Source organism: Heterocephalus glaber, unplaced genomic scaffold, assembly GCF_053883595.1.
Source record: "Heterocephalus glaber isolate CG9 unplaced genomic scaffold, H.glaber_assembly_v1.0 deba00001805, whole genome shotgun sequence".
NCBI classification, from domain to species: Eukaryota; Metazoa; Chordata; class Mammalia; order Rodentia; family Bathyergidae; genus Heterocephalus; species Heterocephalus glaber.
The window spans coordinates 2,758,533-2,782,397 of NW_028258480.1; the positions used below are offsets into that span (position 1 = coordinate 2,758,533).

Consider the following 23,865-nt stretch of genomic DNA (forward strand, 5'->3'; position numbering starts at 1 on the left):
TGGGCGTTGTGTCTTGCTTCATGAATTCCTCCCCCAAGAACGTGAGCCCCTGACTAAATCCAAAGAGAATACAGACCCCGCACACAAAGCACTCCGGGTGCCACACCGTGTCCAAGGCCGAAAGGTAGTTCTCCAACACTGGGCGGCTGCAGCCACTGCACTTGGGTGAGAACATGGCTAAGAAGTCCTTCCGGCAATAGGGCTTCTTATCCTTCTCGTGGAAGCCTGGGGGGAGAAAATCAAGGAATCGGGGCTGCAGTGTGAGTCCTTCAGTCCTCACTGATGGTCAGTGACCTAACCCTCAGTGTCTTCCTAGTCACAATGGGGTCAGCTGTGGAGACCTACATCAAAGGGTTGTTGGGGAAAAGACAATGGGAAAATGTGGGTACAGGCCTCAGTATTTTGCCTGGATCACAGTGAGCCCTGGTAAGCGTTAAGGGCAACTCCTCCTCCATGCCTCGGTACTAACTATCCCTTTGGCCTTGATACACAGCCTTTCCTTCTGCCCCACTTCATCAGAGAGGTGTCTATCTCTTCAGTCCCTCTTTGTCTCTTCCTGTTTCCCATTGCCTTTTAGCATTTTCCATTATCTGAAATCATCTTTACGGTCTCTCTTCCCCCAGTGAATATGAGCCCTGAGAGAAAGTAGATATCATTGGTCTTCTGACCATTACACAACCCCAGTATCTACAGCAGCATCTGGGGTAAAATTGCCTAACATTTTAAAATAAAATACTACTAAATAATAATTTCCAAATGAATGCAAGAGCTAAATGTAATAATTTAAACCAACTACATACTTGAATTGAAAATGGAGTGGATTATTGTTAGTATGGAAAGAAGAAAGTGTCATAAATGTGTCAAATTTCAAAAGTAAGTTAAGGATTAATACATTTAGTTATCTGAAAATATATGTGAATGATTTAACATATTGAAAAAATGCCATAAACAAAGTCAAAGACAAAGGACCACCTGAGGAAAATACTTAATAATATCCTGAAAAAGAAGCTAACACAAAGAGGTCCTAAATATATGCATGATTTCTATAGTGTAGTATAAATCTAAAAAGCGAAAAAATTAAAATGGAATATAGCTCCCTAAAAATTGAATCCAGTTAAAACAAATTAACTGTATATTAAATGGATGACATGACCACAGAGAGAAAATGATTCATTCCAGTGACTTTAGAACATAGCATTTTGACCACACAGTCCATGGATGTATTCCAAAGGCAAAAGAAGGTACAAAGAAACATTAAATTGTTTTCCTATATACTGGAAACTTGCTAAGAGAGTAAAATTTTTATGCTTTTACCACACTAGAGGATAGATATGTCAATGTGCTTTACTAGAGTAACTATTTCACTACACATCGAAACAGGTTTTCGTAGCCAGGCCTGCTGGCATATGTCTGTAATCCCAGCTACTCAGGAGGCTGAGGCAGAAGGACCCCAAATTTAAGATCAGCCTGGACAATTTAGAAAGATCCTGTCTCAATATAGAAAGAAAGAAGAAAGAAAGGAGGGAGGCAGGGAGAAAGAGAGGAGAAGAAGGAAAGAATGAAGGAAGAGAAAGTGAGAGAGAGAAGAGGGAGGGAGGAGAGAAGCTAGGGAGGTAGCTCCATGGTGGAGCCCTTATGTAGCATGTATGAAGTTCTGGGTTCAAGCCTCGGTAATGAAAAAAAAAGCTGAATGTGTAGCTCAGTGCAAAGGCCCTCGGTTCAAGCCTCAGTACAAATGCGCGCGCACACACACACACACACACACAAAACTAAAAACAAAACATCATATGGGTCACCTTCAATATACACAATAAAAATAATTTTGTTACTTGCAATGTTTATATTGTTTTTGTAATTATTATAGATAGATTGCACAATAAAGCAAATAACTACATTAGTGCCTTTGGAAAGGAAGGTTTCCAGTGCAAAAACACAAGTACAAAATCAAACAAGTAAGTAAAAGTTGTAACCTTTCACTAAGATAATAACCACTATGAATTCACAATTCATTTTTTCTCTCCTTAAAAAAAAAAATGCATTTTAAGCCCTGTCCACTTAAGAAAAAAAAAAAAAACTAGAAGAAATGGCATCCCAGAAATAGTGGACACTTCTGGTACTCAGAATGTGGATTCTAAATGTGCACACTGCAACACTATCCTTGGAGAAAGGATGGTACCAGGTACGGGCGAGGTGGACAAGATGAGCTTAACACATCCTGCTTGTGTCGAGTTGATGCAGAAGACATCGTACATTACTGGGTCGTGTTGAAAGGAACCAACTTGAAGGGTTACCTCTGGCCTCAGATAAAACCACCTGACCATTATTAGAAAATCTACTGTAACTGCTCAAATCAAAGAAGTATATGTAACTCCATAAAGTCACAGTGATTTTCTTTTTAAAACTTAAAACTCAGTCTCCATGTGGGTGTTGTTAACAAACCCACTCGATATTGTTACAAATGCTCATAAAGGGAAAGGATCAAACATATACATCCCACCTGTCCTGCTTGAAATATATTACAATATGATGAAATAGCTGATTACAGGAGGTTTATATGGAAGTAATAAATATAGAAAGATAACAAATACTAATAAATATAGAACTAATAAATATAGAAAGAATGACAAAAATTTCAGCGTTTTGCTACTTGGACCATTGGAACTAGGTGATAATCATGTATGGAAAAGTTTTAAATGGAGTGATAGGGTTTGATTCTCAATAAAGCAAACAAACGAATGAATTGAAATGGTAAAATATATAAGTGGAGGGATCCAGCTGACGCTCCTTGAAGCCAGGTGTCATCAGTAAACAGCTCATCTCCTGCATATCTCTTGATGTGATTCAATAAGCAAAGGACACTGCCACCTCTACCATATTCTTACCCTGCCAAACTTCCCAAAACTCAACTTAAACTCAGTCAAGCCTTTAGGTCTACATTAATAGTTTACAGAAAATAAAGGGAAAGAGGAGAGAGAGCCAGTCAAATCAAGAATATGGGGCATTAGTGGAATGTGTTACGATTTTATTACAAATCAAGAGTATAAAAGAGTGGGGGAACAGGGCTGTCACAGGATTTTTAAAATTTGAGAGACAAAAAGAGCCAAATAGAAAATAGCCCTTGCTTGGATCCTGATTCAAACAAATCATGTGACTGATTTTTTTTTTAATTTTGTGAAATGTGAATATAGATCTTAAAGAATAATAGAAATTGTTAATTTTGTTAAGTCCAATGGCAGTGTATTTTTAAGTCCTTATTGATTAAAGATGATGTATCTGAAGTATTAATGATGAGATGACATGGTTTCTAGGATTTATTTTTAAATATCCTAGCAAGAAAAAAGTGTAAGTGGTTGGGGATTAATAGAGGAAATTAGTTTTGCAAAACATTGAAACTTACTGAAGTTAGGTAAGGAAGCATATTTGTGCTTAAACTGTTCCATAAAAAACTTGTGTTGAGGCACAAGCCCTTTCTCTGTAATATAAGAAAACTGTCCCATTGGACACACACTAGAAAAGTTTGGGCTTAGGTTGTGCTGACCCTGCGCCCACATGATGGAACTACATTGAATGTGAGAAACCTTTCAAAATAAGTACATCGCGCAAATAGACAAACACGCAAGAAGAAACACTTTTCACTGTAATGTGCTGGTCATCACAATGAGCCATGAAACTTGGGGGTGGGGGGAATGAAGTTCTCGCTTTTGCTGATAGTTTAATTGCTAATCTTAGGTAAAAACTGTTAAATATACTCAATGCTGGAAAATACATGGAATGAGTCACATGATCATATATTACTGATAATCAAGTGGATTTTCGTTCACTCTTTAGAAGGTCATTTGATACTGTGCATCAAGAATTAAATATATATCTCAGGCCTGAGAACTAATTCATACAAATAACTCAAAAGAGCAAGATACTTTTAAAGATATTCATTACAACAGCACTAGAACACCAGAAATAATCTAACTTGCTCTCGTGAACACATTTAGTTGTCTCCAATACCTGGAACCATAAATAAAGCTTCACTGAATGTCTTCCGGCACATACCATTTTATATTTTGTAACTTGTTTACATAAAGCCCTAATGGAAAGACTGCTATTTTTAAAATTATTATAAAAAGAAAAATTATCAAAAATTATTTTAAAAGAAGTTGAGGTATACTATAACTTAAGCATGTACTTGAATATGAGTGAATGTAGAAAAATATTCATAAGAAAAATTGTTATACTGCTCCAACGGGATAAGTTATAATGAAATTTTCCATAACCCCTTTATGTTATCTTTACATTAAGAAAAGAAAAATAGAATAACGCATCTTCAAGCACTTACTGAAGTATAAATTCCTCTGCCTTCAAGCTCACATCTCCCGGATGCCTCCTCCTTCCTACTTAGGCGAACACCTGGTGCCGCTGGTCCCCCCCATAATGGCTGGCCATTCTCTCCCCTTCACTTCCACCGTGGATAGCAGGTAAGCGGCTCGTTACCTCCTCCTCACTGGAACACACTGACCACCACAGCAGGAACTTTCTTGCTGTTCTATATCCCTCATACCTACAATAGCTTCATTGCAAATGTTTATCAGATGGGCAGCCGTGAACAGAGTTAGGCCATCAGCTGCAGCAGTGTGCTGTAGTTCTGGCCTCCCTTTGGCACTGAGGAAACCAAGTCTAAACAGGCAAATGTCTCACTCAGGGACACTCCTTAGTGCGCACTGGGAGAGGCAGCCTACAGTGAGCACAAAACTATCAGTAACGCTACCTCTACAGCTCCAGCTTGGTGGTGTTTCCACTCAGGGCTTACCCACAGTACTAAATTAAAATGAATTTCTTCACAGCAACCCTTTGCAGTAGGTTTTTGCCCTATTTTACAAAAGGAAAAACGGGAAGCTCAGAAGAGTTACTCGTAAGGAGCTAATCACAGAGGAGGGGACATTCAAATCTAGGCCTGAATTCGGGCCACACCCACAACATAAATTCATTCTGAACTTCATCTCTTGAGTGAACCTGCTGAGCGCAAGGTAAACTAGCCCACTCACTGTGTAAATGGGAGGGCTTGGCATGCCTGTCAGCCAGCCAGCCCACAAGAAAACAGTTTTTCTAGAAATCTACCTTGACAGCAGTGGTCAGGTCACAAAATTACAATAGGAGCAACCAGAGGTAGGGACCCGAATTATGTAGCTGCTGTTCTTTTGCCCTGTCTCCTGTCACTTTCTGACATGCCTTGCTTTGTTCTACTCTGCTTTCTTTGAAAAGCAGACCATCTGGCAAATTCTGAGGCCTGTATATCCAAGAATCTTAACTAGTAATCTTACATGCTGTCCAGTTCGTCCGCTAAACACTGAGATACAGAAGAGCCGCCTTTACTTTTTTTTCACTTTTTCAAAGGAATTCTAGACTCTGCGCAAGGAGAACCAAATACAGGGAGTTCTGCTGTCTAAGGAAAACAAACATAGCTGTTTCTTGCTTTAGTGTGATACATTAGCCTTCAACTTTTGGGGACTTGTCAAAATGCAAACTGCTAGGTCCTCCTCTGCTCACCGCATCGGGGCAGGGCCTGAGACTCTGCACTGTGCAAGTCCCCAGGCAAGAAACTGAGCATGCCTATCAGTAGGTATTACTTGGAAAGCCTGAGGCGTGCTGACTAACCCAGGAATGACCCTCATCTAGGCATCTACAGGGCCAGCGAGTTGGGAAGCCACAGCCCGTTTTAAGTTGGGCGTGCCTCGGGAGGTGAATCAGTGCAATCAGCCAAACTTGCTGTGATACACTTAGTAATCCAATAAATTGGGAAAGTTTCAGGGCTTACTTTCCTGGAGGCTCTCTCTGGGGCCAATTATCTCTGGAGGATGAATGAGAAACACTGACAATTGAAAGTATCAGGGAGACAGGGAGGGTGTTCGTACTCTGGTGAGGCCCGAGCCGCAGGGGAAATCAGGGAGCACCCGCACAGCCTGGGTAATGAACAAGTAGAAAGAGAGACAGGTAGGCACTGAGGACCCTGTCCCTGGGGGAGGATGCTAAGGCCCAATGCGCTTAGAAACTTGAGCCTTAGAGAGGAATTTCTCCCAACTGAAGAAAAAAATGCAGATGAGCTTAATTTCCCAGGAGGCTCCGTGGTTAAACTGTCATTACTGAAGCTCTGTGTGTGACTATGTGACTTGGGGCAAAAGGCAGGATGCCACCTAATTAGTGGGCTGGTCACATGGTAGGAGAGGCACTGTAAGACAGCTGGGGTTAAAAACGGAAATGCCACCTAAGCAGAGCTTCTGGTTAGCAAATGGCCCCTTTTGCCAGGCATCTCCCCTATAAATGATTTCAGTATAGGTTCATGCTTACATGGAGTCATAAATGAGCCACTAGCCTTATCTGATTAAAAAAGCTCAAGACCAGAACAATGAAACTGGCTACCTTTATTGTGTCATTTTGTGGGCTGGGTATTTTTCCTTCACATCTAGTTCATCTCTACTCAAAATGTGTCTGTTGTTCTGCTTCTCAGCATCTTCCACCCATAACCACCCCGGCCAACACTGACTTGCCTGCTATTCCACCCAACTCAAACTTCCATGTCTATCTTTAAATTTACTGTGACACGTTTTAGTGTGATTCAGATTCTCTCAATGAAAGACACAGCTTAAATATAGTCCAATCTAGAAGTGAAATGCCTAACAACTGCGAAGTGCACTGCACAGGCTCCGGTAACAAGCAAACCACTAAAATGCACTTCACCCATGGATTATGTCAGTGCTGCCACATCTGGGTCTACTTAATGGGTCAAATACAGCACATCATGTCGGTACCAAGAAAGTAAAGAGACCCAATAGCAGAAGAGGAATTGACTCTCAGGCAAGGGGTCATTAGGATGCTACAGAACAAAACATGAAATTTGCAGAAATGAGAACAGAACTTAAATCCGACCTCTTTAGCCTTCTAGTTGTATAACTTTAAGAAAATAACTTGGGTCCCTGAGGTTCAGTGTTTTCATCCAAAACTAGGTGAAATAAGGGGGAAAACTGTTCTCACTGGAAGGTGGCAGGGATTAGATGAATACTAGTGACTGATATACATAATAAATGCCTGACCCTCACAGAGTCTCCACCTGGTGGACAGCCTGAACACATGGGATTATCTTTATTCCCTCCTGAACCATCACTAACAGGACAGTTACTGATTATTGAAATTGTAAAGGGCCATAAGGAGAGACAAGCAAGGGGATACCACCACGGAGATATCAATAAAGTCGTCAAAATAATAACTAGGCTAGAAGAGTGGGAACTAATGTGATATAAATTTAAAAACTGGAAGCTGTATCGTCACAGATGGGAAATGTCAATAAAAATCAGCCATCCTGAGATCCACAACATCAGAGGGGCTCAGGGACCCCTCAAGCCTAGAAACAGCATTGGTTTAAAGTGCGAGGAGCCACTGGAGGCCCGACATCTCGTGCTACCATAAAATGCAGTGATTATTTCGGGAAATACTGAGCCAAAGACTCTGCTCAGAGATGTTAGGTATCACGAAGAAAGACGTCAAGCTCTCCAACTAGAAAATGAGAATGATGAAATGCTGATATGCTGAATGGTGAGAACTTGATTCCCTTCACCTTTTTTAGCTTCAGAATATTGGCAAGGGCATCTCTTTGTAAACTGATTCGGGATGAAAGACTCAGGACTGTAACATTCGGGGGTCCTCCAACAAAAGGGCCAGGAGGGCCCTGCCTGAGCACCACATAGAGGGGGTCTGCCAATCAACAAGCTCATCTGTACCCACAGCGGCTTCTGATCAGGATTTCATGTGTCATCGTTAATCAGGAACAAACAACCAGGGGCCACCAGCATCTGACAACGACCAGTGTAAAAATGTGTAAGGTGCCGAGGTGTAATAAATATCAGATTCCATGCTGGGCCTCAAGGCACCCTCAAAACAGAAAGCCAAAGAGTCTGTAGAGTTCATTCAACGCCTCACTCACACTGAGGATATAAAACAAGTACAGAGAAAGGACAATCAAGACAGTAGTTTCTTTAAAAAAAATCTATGCGTGTCGCACTAGCACCAGGAGGGAAGGAAGAGATATCGCCCCTGATCATCTTACATCAGGAGAGTGACTTCCAGCCAGGCACAGTGGGGCAGGCCTGTAATCCCAGCACTCTGGGAGGCTGAGGCAGGAGGATCGGAAGAGCTCACCCTGCGCAACTTGGCAACTTACCAAGATTTGGTCTTAAAATTTAAAAACAAATAAACAAAAAGGGCTGGAGATGTAACTCAGTCCAAAGGCTCTGGGTTCAAACACCAGTACCAAAAAAAGTGTGTGTGGGTCTTCCGTTGGCTCACTCAGATTACTATATCTGCATTCCTGGCTATTACTGGGATACAACCGATGGTCTCCGACTCATCCCTGGAGGTCTGTAGCTGGAAGCCTGGCCTGGGACAGCTAAGAGAGGAGCAGCTTCGAACCAGCGGAGCACCACTGGCTGCCTGCAGAGGAAAGTGAGTGTCCTGGCCCCTCATGGAAACGTGTGTGGAAGATGATACAGAACCACTTTGATCATTTCTAAGGGATCGCCGAGAAGGAATGACGAAAACCCTGTGAATAAAGATCTGAGGAACTGATCCTCAAAGAAACCGGACACAGAAAGAAAAAACAGCCAACCTCGATGCACGGGGCGATTAGGAGTTCGCCCCTGAACCCGGGCTCCAGCCACAGAAGTCAGAGTTGGACATCATCAGAGCAGGAGAGCTTCTAGCCGCGCTCGCAGCAAGGCTAGCGAAGTGAGAACTTTCCGGCCCTCCTTTCTCACCTGCCTCCACATGTCAGCCTTGAAAATGAGGTGCGGGGCGGGGTGGGTGGGGCTCAGCTCTACTGGCTTCCTGGAGCTCTGAGGCCCCATCCTGGAGAACAAGTGACTTGTCCACGTTCACACAGTTGGAAGCTTTTATAATTTATTTACTACTAAAAAGGTCACTGTGAGACTGAATTGCCTAAGGACTTGAAGTGTGTCCTTTTCCTCTTAAGTTAACTTCATATTTAGCACTCTTTATTAAGCGCGATCAGTAGCTATGGGACTGCCCAAGCTGTTACTTAGGAAAGAGAAGTAAACCTTCCCCTTTTCATTCTAAAAGGACAGCAAAACACAAGAGAAGTTTTCTGGTTCCATGCTTGAGTTAAATATATGCAAAGCAAGCACAGAAAGAAGTCAGAATAAAATTGAGACAACTCAAGACAAAAGCTTGCAAAGAGTGAACAGCGGGTCATGTAGAAAGGATGAGGGATAAGAATAAAATACTGGTGGAAATGTCTGGACTATGGGAGCTGGGGGACAGCTAAGCAACGAGGTCGGTCGGGGGGCTGGGACGCAGCGCCCGCCCGCCCGTCCTACCTTCCGGGCCGAACACCTCCCCGCAGTGCGAGCAGAAGAAGTGCTCCGGGTGCCAGGTCTGGTCCATCGCCGTCAGCACTCTCTGCAGCGGGCACACAGAGGCCAAAAGTCAGGGTGGGCACGCCCGGCCTGGCTCCCGCGCGGCACCGGAAGCGGCGCTGCGGCTCACTTACGTCCCGGATGGGCGCTGCGCAGTAGGCACAGCGCGGCGAGAAAAGGCGGTGGTAGTCCTCGGGGCAGTAGGCCACGCCGCTCCGCTCGAAGAAGGGCCTGAAGCCGACCTCTTCTTTGCAGTGAGTACAGACGAAGTGCTCCGGGTGCCACGACTGCCCCAGAGCATGGATCACCTGGGTGGGAGTGACACGTGATGGCGGCAGGCGGATGCCCAAGGCCCAGGGGTGCGCACGCTAGAGGGCACTCTTCGCACCACTGCCCCCACTTCCGCATCCCTGAGGTCACGACCCAGGCTCCACCGAGGTGGTCCCTGGCCTACAGAAAACACTTTCCAGGTTGGCCTCTCTGACCAAAGCTGCAAGCGTTCTCTGCCATCTACTGCCCCGGGGGGAGAAACAACGTGGTGCGCGCTGGTGGCGGACAGGAAGAGGCTACAGCCTTACAGCAAAGGGACCCTGGGAGAGGAGAAGGCCCAGTGCGTTTCTGCTGCTTTGCTCTGAGCCCTCGTCTCTCATCCCGTGCTGTCGGCCTGCACAGCCTTCTCCATGGATTTGGGGGAGGATGTTACAGAGCAAGGGTCTGCAGCTATGACCGGAAGCTAAAAACTGTAAACAATCGAGACCTGAAGTGTTTGAAAAAGGGGGCAGTGAGAAAGGTCATCTCGGCAAAGACAGCAGAAAAATGGATAAGAACTCAAGGAGTTAAGATTCTGCTGGTGTCAAATCTTACATCTATTTATTTCTAGACCTCTGCATTCGTGAACATCTCTGTGCTCTGTTTCCTCATCTTTACAAAGGGAGAGAACAGAATCTCCCTGAAAGGCCAGAGAGACCATTCCACGACGAGGAACTTGTAGAGCACCCAGCTCAGAGCCCAGAGCACTGAGAGCGGTCAGGGACTATTAATGATTACTAAAATGCCTTAGGTATATATAGAAGAAAAGCCACCCCTGGTGGGACAAAGATGAAGACGCGACATAGGCACTGAAGCATCAGCACCCACGCTCATCCCACCTTTCCTGCAATCGGTTTCCGGCAGGAGGCACAGTGGCCCTTGGGCACAGTGGCGATGCCAAGGTCCTGCAGGTCCTGCTCCAAACCCCCAAGCATCGAGTCCAGGGAGACTCCGTGGTCCTGCTTGCCTGGTACGTGTTTCTTGCTGATATCTGCTTTCACTGCAACCTGTTACAAGGAAAGAGTGGCCTTGGTGTACTCCTGCTCTCCTTGGCAGCAAGAATACACAACCCTACACGCTCGTCCCTACCAGACCATCCCTCGGTCTGCTCCTCACCTTCCCCCAAGGCACCAGAGGAACCCAACCTTTTAACACCCACAAAAATACTTTCACTTCCTTTTCATTCTAGATGCCTCCGACCAAATGAAAGTTAACCAATGTTCCTCTATTTGTAGAAAATTGAGTTTATGAAGATGATAACTTTCTACCTCTTTTAAAGATCCCCATAGCCATTTAATCATATCTTCCTTTTATTCAGTTAATCTTCCACATTTGTTGAACATCTAGTCTGTGCCAGGCATTACTCTAGGTGCCTAGAATAGAGCCAAGATCAAATTTCTCCTCTGATGAAGTCTGCCTTCTATGAGTGATAAACCATAAACAATTAAAAAAACATGAGCTGCAATGTCAGGTAAAGAAAATTATACGTTATCTATGAAGATAGAAGTGGGAGAGGGCAGGATGGTGGGGAAGAATTATTTAGGTGGGGGTGAGCAGAACACGCCCCTCTGAAGAAGAAAGATTTGAGCAGATCTGTGGGTGACACTTGGGGACCCAAAAATATTGATATTTGTAGGGAAAGCATTCCAGAGGGGGAAAAGGCCCTGAGAGAGGAAACAGTTTGGTGCATTAGAAGAACAACGAAGAGGTCAGTGGGGCTAGGGCAGGAGGAATGAGGCCGAGAGGACGATGAAGAGAAAGGCAGAGATCACATTGGGCCTCGTGTATTCCAAGGGGACAGGAGCCACGGAAGGAATCTGATTCACAGTGTCGCTGTGACGGATGCGTGGAGAACTAGGTCTCCACCAGCAGGAGCAGATGCAGGAAGACTATTACATAATGACATAGGTGAGTGTTGGGGAGCTGAAGGTGAGGGAGAATGGTCAGATAAGACTTGCTGATGGATTGGACTTCGTCAAGCAAAACTCGGAATGATTACCACAAGCCATTCAAAGGAAATGCCTCCGATTACAAAACAAAGATGCCTCTCTTGTCCCCCATCCCTTCAAGGTCTCATTCTAGCTCCTTCTGTGTAGTCCCAGCTGGGCTGTGCTACTGTCCACCTACCGCTCAGCTGATGAGAAAGCGGCACTGGATCTCCACCACCTCTACACCATCCAGACTTTCTCTGCCTCCTGCCCACGGCCCTCACTATACCTTTCCAGCCTGGCTTTTGCTGTGCAGTGAAAGGCCTTATGGTTTAAGGCCCGCAGTTCCCTGAAGGCATCTGTTACTGTCTGCCTCAGGCCTCTCCTCACTGTCTCCTCATTGCCGGAAATAACCTCCTGCTATCTCACCAGCCAGAATCTTCATTTCCCTTCAAGCAACTCTGATCCTCTGACAGATTTCCTCTCTCCTTTGTTATGTAACATTTGTTGACAAAAACAGATCTGCTGCATTAAGATTTAACTATGCCTGGAGACATGCTGAGTCAGTTAGAAAACACAATGTAAATTTCATTGTGTAAATTTTTTCTACCATTTTCAGATATGCAGCACAATGGCCAGTTCACCCAGCTTTGTTGTCCACATGAGCTAATCAGAGCACATTAGCCATTCAGGGAAATGTGTTTGTGTGTTTATTCATTCATTTCTCACGTGTGACTCACTCTGTGCTGGACACTGCAGGGGCCCTGGGGTCCAAAGGTGAGTCGGGAGATGAGGTTCCTTCCTCCCCAGTCACACGTTCCTATATTCTGCCTTAAAACTATTTTGCAGTTCATGAATGTACATCACATCCTCCAACCAGATCTGGAATAACTGAATTCTCTACCTTAGGAAATCTAGGTCATATTTCCTTGATAAATCCTTAAGCTCACTTATCTGATTTCCGTGCCCTGCCAGGACCTGTGAGCTTGTCCTTTGCACTCCTGTGCAGCACCAGGGGGTGACTGTCTCAGCCTGGGCTCGGGGCACCTGTCCTCCCTCTTTTTGCCTCCCTTGCTTGGTCTCCACGTGCTGTCAGCCTCCTCTGTCCCGCTGGGCCGGATCTCGGTGACAGCCCTTCCTCATCGTCGCGCCTCGGGGCTCACTCCCACTGAAAGGACCTCTCTTCCTATCTCTTTATGTTCACACCTATGTATTCTGCAGACTGCCTCCCAACTGCCTCCTGCCTCTCTGCTGAAATCTGCATAACATCTCTCAGACCTTACCGTTTGCTCACATATTCTGGTGAGCCACCTGCCCTGTACCCCATCAGTGTCCCAGAGGCGTAGCCCTCAATTTCCCAAGCACAGTTCAACCTCCTTGGGATCATATTATCTTCTGTGTCCAACTAACACGTGGCCCAAAGCTGAGCTCCTCCACTGAGTGACATTTAGTCCGGGAAGATGAATGGTAACTTAAAACTCCAGAGACCCTGGTCCCCTCTGGCCTGGAGGGTCTCGAATCACCCCACACTCACCTCAGCCTGCATGTCACTCAGGTGGGCCATGAGCTCATCCAGCTGAGCAGCTGCCAGGGTTTTAGGAGGGGCTGGTGATTCCTTTGGCTCTTGAACCTCGCTATAGACAGGGGGAAAAAATCTTACTATCAAAACTCAAGTAAATGTTAAGCTGCACGTAAACTATCAGAAAATGCAATTTTAACTGTTAGCCTTTTAGGTGTGTATCGAAAACCAGGGACAGACAGCATTTAAAAAATAGCTGCTAGAAGAAAAATCTGACAAGATCTCTGTCTTTGTCTCCATCTCTCCCTGCTCATCTCAGAACATAACCGTTGCTCTCAAGTGTGTGCGGGAAGCCGCCGGCTGAGTAGCTGCCAGGCTTTGAGTCCTGGACTTTCAAGCACTAGCAGCTGCTGGAAAAAAAGCTAGGAAGCCATGGCCCTGTGTTTTTCATTTGAAGAGCATAGTTTTCAATTATAATGTACTATATCTCTGCTAGTTACTGTCAGAAAAAAAACTTGTAAAAAATAATAAGAATATAGACCAAGCACCACAGTCTAAGGTCTGTGAGCTGATGCTGTGTCCACCACTTACCCACTGCCTCCTGCTGCTTCCCGCAGGGCTCCAGTGGCCCCGAGAGCCTCAGTTTTACTTTCTGGCCCTTCACAGAAGAGCTTTGCAAAGGCCTGGCATGTACAGTTTTGATGATGTACAATGTTGATTTCACCTTTATATGATGTTGATTTCACCTTTATATAATTGTGTTTGTTTATGTGGTACCAGGGATCGAACCTGGGTCCTTGCGCTTGCAAGGCAGATGGCAGAACCACTGAGCTAAATCCCCAGCTCACCTTTATATAATTGTGAATAAATTATGAATAAATAAAACTTTGGGCTCAACAAATAGAATATACACTTTGAGTCCCTGCATAACCATTAGCAAAATTAACCATGTTTGAGGAATTAAAATAAAGCTCAATAAATTCTAAACAGTAAATCATATAGATCATATTCCTAGATTTCAGTCACTAAAAGTATAAATCAATCTTTAAGAATTATCCACTTACAAAAACAGAAAGCATTTCTAAATAATTATTGGGATTTTACAAAATTAAACTGAATTTTTAAAGTATTTCAGAAGTAGCAATGAGAAAACATGCATAAACACCCCCTACACACCCTCTTGTAGTTGAAAGCAATGTATTATTGAATGGAAAATATATAAATAGACAAGTACAACATTGAAAACTAAGGTGAAATAAATAAGCAAAATTTACAACTCAAGAGTCTAAAAGCAACCCTATAACCAAACAGGAATAAAAGAATATGTAATGGATCAGAGCACAAAAGGGAAAAAATGACAGCTTTTAGGAAACATTGTAAAAAACATGCAAGTACACCAAGGCCAGGAAGTGAATGAAAAAAATGTCTGACATCTTTAGTCATTAGGGGAACACAAATCAAAACTACATGGAGATTCCATCTCACCCCAGTCAGAATGACTCTCATGGGGAATGCAAAACAGCAAACCTGTGGTCCTGGGATAGGGGCAGGGGTTCTACACAGCTGGTGGGAATGTTAATTAGTACAGCTACTCCACTATGGAAATCAGTATGGAGGTCCCTCAGAAAGCTAAAAACTGTGTTATTTGGTCCAGCTGTACCACTCATTGGTATACTTCCAAAGAAGAATATTTCCAGAGAATTAGAAGACAGCATATTATAGAGACACATGCATACCCATTTTATAGCAATCCAAATCGTCACAATAGCTCACTGTAGAAAGAGCTTGGATACACATGAACACATAAATGGACAAAGAAAATGTGATGTATATCACATTTATTATTGTCTATATTATATGTAATGTATACATTATAATATGTATACATATATATGAGTATTATTCAGCCATAAAGAGAAATAGAATCATGACTTTTGCAGGCAAATGGATGGTTGGAAACCATTGTGTTAAGCAAAATAAGCCAGTTGCAGTTAAATATCACATGTATTCTCTTATATAGTCTAAAAATACAATTAAGTAATTAAGAAAAGTTGAAACTAGAAGGTAGTCCTTAGAGAGATGGGGAAGAGGAGGAGGTTGGAGGAGGCAGGAGGAAAGGGCTGGGTAATGGAGATGAAAATGATCAAAATACATTATATGGATGTACCAATATACCGAAAGGAATCTCATTATTCTGTATCCCCAACATGCACCAAAAACCTTGCAAGTATATAGAAAAATACAGAAAATTATCCAATTAGTTTTATGAATATCATAGAAAGTTGATACTAAAAGGGTGCAGTGTATTGCTACATAGCTGTAGATGGAAAGAGACTGAGATGGGAGAAGGGAGAGAAGCTGAAGTAAAAATAGCAGGAATATGTTTTTTTAAAAATTTATGGCAGAGTAGTGTTTATTGCCAGTTATCCAAAAATGGTTCAACATTAGGAAAAGGAGTAATATAATTCATTACACTAATGATAGAAATGCTTTATAAATATACTGCCAGGTGCTGACAAAACAGTGAAAAGCAAATTTAACTCAGTCCTACTGTTGAAGATTGAGGGGAAAAAGGAAAATGCCATGACCTGATACCATGTATCTACAAGAAATCTACACCAAGACCCATATTTAATAGTCAAATATTGAACATGTTTCTAATAAAGAGATAAGCAGATGCAGACCCTATTATCCATTCTAATCTTCACTATTATTCTAGAATACATTATGAAATACATTTTAAAGTAAAATAAGAAAATTATATAATTTTTAAGAAGACAAAGCACTCTCTTTTATTTTCTTTTAAAATAAATGATGTGATTATCGACCTAGAAAATGTAAGATATATCATCAATGGTGACCAGCTACAAGAATACAATGAAACTATCTTTCCTGTATACAAGCAATTAGAAAATTCAATGAGTAAAAAGAACCTCTCCATAATCCTGACAAAAATTATAAAATATCTAACAAAAATGTATAAGATTTCTATGAAGAAATACCACTGACAGACAAGACACACATACTTAACTAAAAATGGGCAAGGGATATGAAGACATACTCCAATGAGGACATACAAATGGCCACCAGATGTATAAGAAGATACTCAACATCATCATCACCCGGGAAATGCAAATCAAAACTACTAGAATATGCCTCCTCAGACCCATTAGAGCGGTTATTACCAACAACCAACAAGTCAAAAGATAAATAGTGGCAGGGTGGAACAAAAGGGAACCCGGGCACACAGGCAATGGGAAGGTAGACTTGTGTATCCATTATGAACAAGAGTATGGAAGGTTCTAAATAAACAAAAACTAGAGCTACCCTGTGACCAGCGATCTCTCTTCTGAGCGTATACCCCAAAAAATAAAACCACCACCTGGTCAGGAATCCATCCTATGTCGTCACATTATTCACAATAGGCCAGTCATAGAAAAAACATCTGCTGATGGACAAGCAGATAAAGACACTTAAATAAACTGCATAGGGAGATAAATGAAGAAACAGATTGGAATGTAGTTTAGTCTTAAAACAGGAGAGCTTGCCATTTGTCATCACATGGGTGAATGCAGATGGCACTATGCAAAGTGAAAGAAGGCAAAATGGGGGGGTGGATAAGCATTGCATGATTTAATTTGCATATGGAACATAAAAAATTTCAAATATATAAAAATAACACTGGTTGCCAAGGGTGATGGGGGGCAGGAAGTGAGGAAATGTAGACCAGAGGATACAAAGTAGCAAATATGTAAGGAGAACAAGTCTGCAGAGCTAATGTACAGCATGAGAACTACAAGTAGGAAAACTGTACTGTTTGGGGGATTTTTTTTAAGTGAGTAAAATTTAGTAGCTTAGCATACATGTATGCAAAGTAATGATGGAAGGATTAATTTGCTTCACTTAATATATATTCCATAACATCATGTTATGTATCTTAAATACACATAATAAAATTTATTTTGTTTAAAAAGAAAAATAGAGATACATGCTATCCAAATTAAACTGCAAATTCAATGTTATTCAAATTATAATCCTATCAGAATTATTGAAGCTATTAATGAGCTGATGCTAAAATTCATGGGCTAGAACACTCAAGAAAATGTTGGGGGATAAAAGCTAAGGAAAGAGTAATTGTTGAATAGATGTAATATCTTATGAAATGACAATAATTATATCTGTTTGATGTTGGTAAAGAAACACATAGATAGGGCCAGGGATTTAGCTCAGTGGTTTTGTCACCTGTGCAAGCGCAAGGACCCAAGTTCGAGCCCCAGTACCAAAAAAAAGAAAAAAAGAAACACATAGATAGATCAAAGTAGTAGACCAGAAAACCCAGAAACAGAATCCTCCACATATAAGTCCGTCATATCTGGTGAATGTGGCATTTCAGATAATCAGAAACAGACTATTGCACTCTGAAAAATAATCTATTTAGAACACAATAAATTTAGTAACTTCACACGTGTACAGATGAGTAAGTTTAAGACGAATTAAAAATATGAATAATTTTAAACAAAATTACTAGAAGAAAAAGAAGTTTTTTCAAAATTTGGGGTGATGGAAGCATTTCTAAGAAAAACATAAAACTGAAGTGAAGTCAAAAAAGACAAATGACAGAAAGTGTCAAAATTTTAAACATAATTAAATATTTGAAACATAAATAATACTCAACATTTTTGTAAAAATCTACAAGTCAATAATAAAAAGCACACCTGTAATCCCAGCACTCAGGAGGCTGAGGCAGGGGGACTGTCACGAGTTCAAGGCCAGCCTGGACTACAGAGTGAATTCAAGGCCAGCCTGAATTAGAGTGAGACCCTTTCTCAAAACACAAAAAAGAAACCAAATGAAACCTGAGCTAAAGACTTTTTAAAAACAAGTTTCAGAAAAAGAAACTCAAATATTTACTATAAAATTATGCTCAATCTCATTAATCTTTAAGCAATTTAAGGCAATGAGATATCGAATTTTACATATTGGTCAAAATTTTCAAAGTCTGACAGTCTGTGTTGGCAGAAGTCAGGATTATACTTACACATACATATTTACATGTACCACAGTTACTTATGTAGATTTATAAAATCCTTTTCAAGGCGGCATCTACCAATATTCCAAATGCACATACCCTTTGATTCATCAATTTCACTTCTAAGACTCTAATCTACAGGAAAATTAGACATATATACAAATATAGATACAGATATAGTGCAAGAAATTCATTTAACACAGTTTTTTGAGCCAATCGAAAATAAACTAAATAGAGTTGAAGTCAAATGAATTATATATTTCATCCAAGATAGAGAATAGGGTACAACTGCTAAAAAAATGCAGGCATAGATTTATGTCAACTAAGAAAGACTTCTAAGATATATTGTTAAATCAAAACAGCAAGGCCCAGAACAATATGAAGAATACCCTCTGTTCATACAAATGGTGAGCTCGCATACAGGTGACCCTACACTCACAAAGGTCCCTAGAGAGGCATGTCAGGGCAGGGCCCGCTGGCAGGGACGGTTGGTTTCAGGGGGAGTGTTTAACCTTTTCCGCTTTGTATTTCTGAGTTCTTTGACTTTTTACACACATGAGTTTATGAAATAATTTTGTATCTTTAGTTGCATTTTCAAAGCAAAACAGGGGGTCATCTGTTCTAGAAAAACAGTGAAAGCACATACCAGCCCAGGAGCTGGGGGGGTCACCCAGGAAGTCAGTGGTGTAACCCCATGTGTGACTCACTTACCACATCAGCATGTGCTCACACTCACATGTGATTCCATAAACAGCCCTCAGCAAGCTGCCCAAGTAGGGAGTATAGAGATCCTGTCGTATATGCCATTATACATGTTAAATGTAAAAAGTGTGAAAACTTCAGAGATACGGACAGAAAAAAATTAAAGCATACATAATCTTTCAGGAGGAAACTGCTTTGCGGTCTTTTATGATAATGTGTAATTTTAGAAATTTTAAATGACTTTTTCATATCTTATACATATAGCTGTGCAACTGTTATACAGTTTGTGTTTATTGTGTGGCTACACAATGACTCATCCTCCATAAAAAGCTTTACACAGGCCCTCTTTAAATCTCTATAACAACCTTAAGAGCTAAGTACCATCACCTCAAATGAAAACACTAGGGCGAAAAGAAGTTAAAATTTTTCTCTACATAATACAGGAGACAAATAACAGAGATTGGGCCTGCAGGCTGCAAAGTTTGTGTTCTCTATCTTCCATCATGTTTAAAGCTTATATTGTTCTCAGATATATAATGCACTATAATTTATCAAAGCAAATTTATTAGTGGCCATGTAAACTTCTCTCTAATTTTTGCTATTATAATCAGTATTGCTAAATAAATATTTGCATCCATGTGTAATTATTTCCAAAGAGTGAGTAAATTTTAAGACATGGAATCACTAGGCGAAAGGGTATGACAGGTAACTGACTGGAATCATGTATAAACATGAATCAAGAGAGCTTAGCTAACAACAAATCAATATACAATTAATCTCTCTGTCTCTGTCTCTGCCCCCCCCCCGGCAACACACACATGATCCAAAGCCACAAATAAGAGCAAACAATTCTAAGTATTTATCAACCAGGAAAAAAGTAGAAAGAAAGTGAATACTTTCCTTAACAAAAAAGGACTGTCTTTTGAGCACTTGCTTATTTTTAAATATTTAACAAAAGGAAAATAGTTATCTTTTTCTCTTAAGATAAAATTGTTTGTCTTTTAAGTATAGCACAGCCCTCTGCCACAAAAAGTACATTCTTTTTGTTTTTAAATCTGGGAACAAATGTTCAGATATTCAAGTAACTGATTCACTTCTGGGAAGCCCCTGGAAGGACAGAGAGCTCTAGCTCTCACAAACTTTCAGCCACGGTGCTTTAGTGATTGCTGCCCTGCATATGCTCCCTGGCAGGCCTGTGTGAACAGCACTAGGATAAGTGCAGTGTCCTACCTGGCCCGCCTCTTCATGAAACCTTCCCAGCCCACTCTGGGCCACACCTGTACTTATTCAAAGACTCCCCACTGGTTTTTAAGTAGCGCCCTAGTTGCAGCACATAAAGAAAAATAGATCCTTGTATAATATTCTAATAGCAATTGAACGAACTGTATAGTATTCTGAATAAGAAATGAGACCTTGAAGAGTTCATGATTACCAAGTAAAATGCCAACTGCAGGAAATGTTCCTGAAACCTCAAATCAGAGGTCCTTGGATGTGTCCCTCGACCTTTTTAAGGCAGAAAAAGTGCTTTGCAATGTCAACAGCAACAACTTACTTCATTACTTAAGAGATTTTCAACATCCTTCTTTTTTTTCTTTTTTTTTTTTCTTTCTCTTTTTGGTCCTGGGGATGAACTTGGGACCTTGTGCTTGGGAGGCAGGCAGCAGAACCACTGAGCTAAATCCCAGCCCTACGTAAGAGATTTTAATAATACGGATCACAAGACAAGATGTATGCTGAAAGAATCTAGACTTCTTATGTAATGGGGTTCACTGTGCTAGATATTCCATTTATTTCTCTTATTTTTTTATGAATTGTTCCTCTCTGCTGTTTCCAAAATTATTATTTTTATTCCTGTTCATTTAGATACATTTCTAAATTACTGTTCACATTGCTATGGATATATAATTGCTAAAAATACTATTCCACTGCTCTATTCAGCTGGCATTGCATATATGTTCAAGGGATACTGGAAGCAAAGTTCGGTTAATAGAAGCGGGCCAGCGTCTACGGTGGAGACAGATGCTGGAGTCGACATTCCATCTGTGCAAGCTTGCTTTCCCGCTCTGACTCACACCAGCCTCAGGAGTTTATAAATGTCTGTAACGTATTTATAAATGATTTTATATTGCTCTCCCACACACCCCTACATAGCAGGCAGGTATCCTGCAGGAATGAAGAACGTATCAGGCAAGGTCCAGCCAGGAAAACACAAACCACTTTGACTAAATGAAAGGAATTGAACCAGAACTTGATTACACACATGATGGGAACAGCTCAGGCCCAAAACAGGCACCCAGGTAACCCAGAGATTAGCCGCAACAGGAAGTAAGTCATCGCTGCCCCTGTGGCAAAGGACAAAGCGAAGAGGCAAAGTGGCCACAGTTCTGCACCCTCCAATCTCTCCACCGGCTCTGCTAGTCATAGCCAGCGAGAGCAGGGTCCCTGGGGCTTGGAGACCTCAGCCTGCAGGGCCGCCTCTCTGGAATACAGAGCGAGAGAAAGGGAGGAAATGAGGGAAGTGGGCCAGAGTCCTGTCGTGCAGGGAGCAGGTGCCCATCAGTCAGTACTGCTGCGCTCTCACTTGATCATAGTCCCAGATGGACCTCAGGATGGTGTTTCTTGGGCTGGTTTTTGTGTTACATATATTGTGTGTTCACTTGTACTTCAGTCTTGGCTTCCTGGGTTTAAGAAAACAATATTTACTGAGGGCCCCGCATGTACCAGGAACTGGTTTCTTGTCGTTTTATTTTGTGTTGATTTTTCACTAGGGCAGAGAGGGAGACCACCAGGGGAAAATTCTCACCGGCAACTTCCTGAAATTAGAACAAACCGGCACTATATGTACTGTATCACTAACCTGGCCTCACTCTCAGCAAAGTAGAAAGTGCCCTCAAGTGGAAAGTTTTAAAAAGACTTCTGTCAAAGTCCTTCCCCTATTCTTATCTCGCAGGGCTGCTCTGCTGGCTGTGACTCAAGCCCGAGACAATGGGGAGCACACTCTTCACCAGGCATCACATCCTTTCTCTCCATGTCCTGAGCCCTGTGATCATCTGGTGTCAAAAATCGCAAGCTACAACTGAGAAGAGAATGAGAAAGGTGGTCTTTCTATTTTTTCAGTGTCCATTCAGTTTTGGCCTAGAGGATTTACAGTAGTGAATGAATGTGTGTAACTTTTACAAAAAGGAAATCTCTCGGCTGCCTCAATAAATGTTCAGCAAATACGGAAAGAAGCGAGCACTCTCTAGCCTGCGACGCTCGCTGCCTACATGTAGCCCTGGTCCTACCTCTGAGGTAGCTGCAGTCCTTGCCTAAGTTTCTTCAGCTGTGTTTTCTCTTTTGCGAACTGGAGCATATCAGGAATAGAAGGGCCAATACATCTGTGGAGACTCTGTGGAGGCTGTTACACTTTTTCAGGAGACAGGGAAACTGTGGAGCCCCTCAGCCTGGACAGACCATCTGGAAGTCAGGCGGCCTGCAGAGCTGCCCCGAGTCACCCAGCAGAGTTCCTCTTCCTCTGCCCAAAAATTATGAAAAGAGGAGGAGGAGGAGTTCGAATAATAAACCATGGCAAACCAAACTGTGGCCCAGAGATTGATAACAATCATCTAAGGACTTTAATTTTTAACAATATATAATAAAAGCAAAAACATACCTGTGGATATTGGGCTCCTGGGTATTGGTAGTATGTTCAAGCTGCACCTAAGACAAATAGGGACAGAGAAGAGTAAAGATTGATTTTTGTTTTTAGAATATTGGTGTTTATCAACACCATGAATTAAAGGATGTTTTTAGTTTGGAAGGGGACAACTAGAGTATCTCTGAGATTCCTTTCCTAAGGCAGAAAAATTACCAGCCACATTGCAGAGAAAAGCCCAATTCTAGAGTAGTTGTTGTGTGAACAAATACTAGCAGCTCCTCCCTGCCTGAAAAATGAAGACATGGTGAAGTACACCAGCCTCAGAAAGGAAACCTAAAGGCAACAAAATGTGTCAGGGCAAAGCCCCTTCAACTGGTCAGGCAATGCAGTACTGCTCTGCCATAAAGAAGGGTACATCTGAGTCTTTCGTAGAGAAATGGATGCAGCCTGAGACCAAAATATTAAGTGAGATAAATCAGACACACAAGCTTAAATATCGCATAGTTTCCCTTATATGAGAAACCCAAAGTATAAATAAAGAGCAAAATAAAAGGTAGGTAATAGGAAACAGGGAGAGAGACCTTTTGCAAATGGGGAGGAGACCAAGAAATGGAGGAAGAGGAGTCGAAGGGAAGGGGATGAAAAAAGAATTAAGATTTGTTCTGAACATTACCAGCTGCCCACAAGGAGCAAAATCGTTATGTACTGCAAACATGGACTAACAAGTATAAAAAAATTTTTTAAATAGTCAGGAGGTCCCTCAGGGAAGGTTGTAAGGCAATTACACTTGACCTATGAGAAGAAATCATGTGCGCATTTAAAACACGGTTGACCAGCAATTCATTTGTTCACTGAAAAAATACTGAACCCTGTCATATGCTGTTGAGGGGATGCAGCAGGCAAAAAACAAAACAAAATAAATCACCTAAAAATTGAATGCCCTGGAGCTCACATTCTGGGGGGTGAGAAGAGAGGAGACAGCTTAATACGTCACACTGATCTGGAGCTGGAAAGTGGGACATGAGGGGAGATGGTGACTGTCGATAAACTGAGTGGAGGGCACATGAGCAAGAGCTCCAGGAGGCAAGGAAAGGAGTCTGCAGAGGGTAAGGCAACCTTCCCAGAAGGAGGGGCTGAAGCACCTGGTGGAGCAGCCAGGAGACCTCTGTGGCCTGAGCAGAGTCAGCCGAGCCAGGGAGGAGGGCCCCAGGTCACACACATAGGCATGGCGTGACCAGGTAATTTACTTTCAGTTGATACTTTTGGGGACAAAAGGTGTTCTAGAAATAAATCATGTAACTTTTGGAAAGATATAGTTGTTATCTAAA

The 23,865-nt window shown here is 42.0% G+C and overlaps 1 protein-coding gene across 2 annotated transcripts in view; it reads right to left on the reverse strand.

Moving 5' to 3' along the window:
* Lpxn (leupaxin) overlaps positions 1–23,865 on the reverse strand; it is a 36,183-nt gene that overhangs the window by 969 nt on the left and 11,349 nt on the right. For both annotated transcript variants that reach the window (XM_013067493.3, XM_004869741.3), the window contains exons 3-8: positions 22,553–22,599; positions 13,185–13,284; positions 10,562–10,729; positions 9,548–9,721; positions 9,375–9,456; positions 77–225 (exon numbers count right to left, since the gene is read on the reverse strand). In XM_013067493.3, the coding sequence (XP_012922947.2) occupies positions 77–225; positions 9,375–9,456; positions 9,548–9,721; positions 10,562–10,729; positions 13,185–13,284; positions 22,553–22,599 (720 nt within the window). The remainder of the gene's footprint in view (positions 1–76; positions 226–9,374; positions 9,457–9,547; positions 9,722–10,561; positions 10,730–13,184; positions 13,285–22,552; positions 22,600–23,865) is intronic.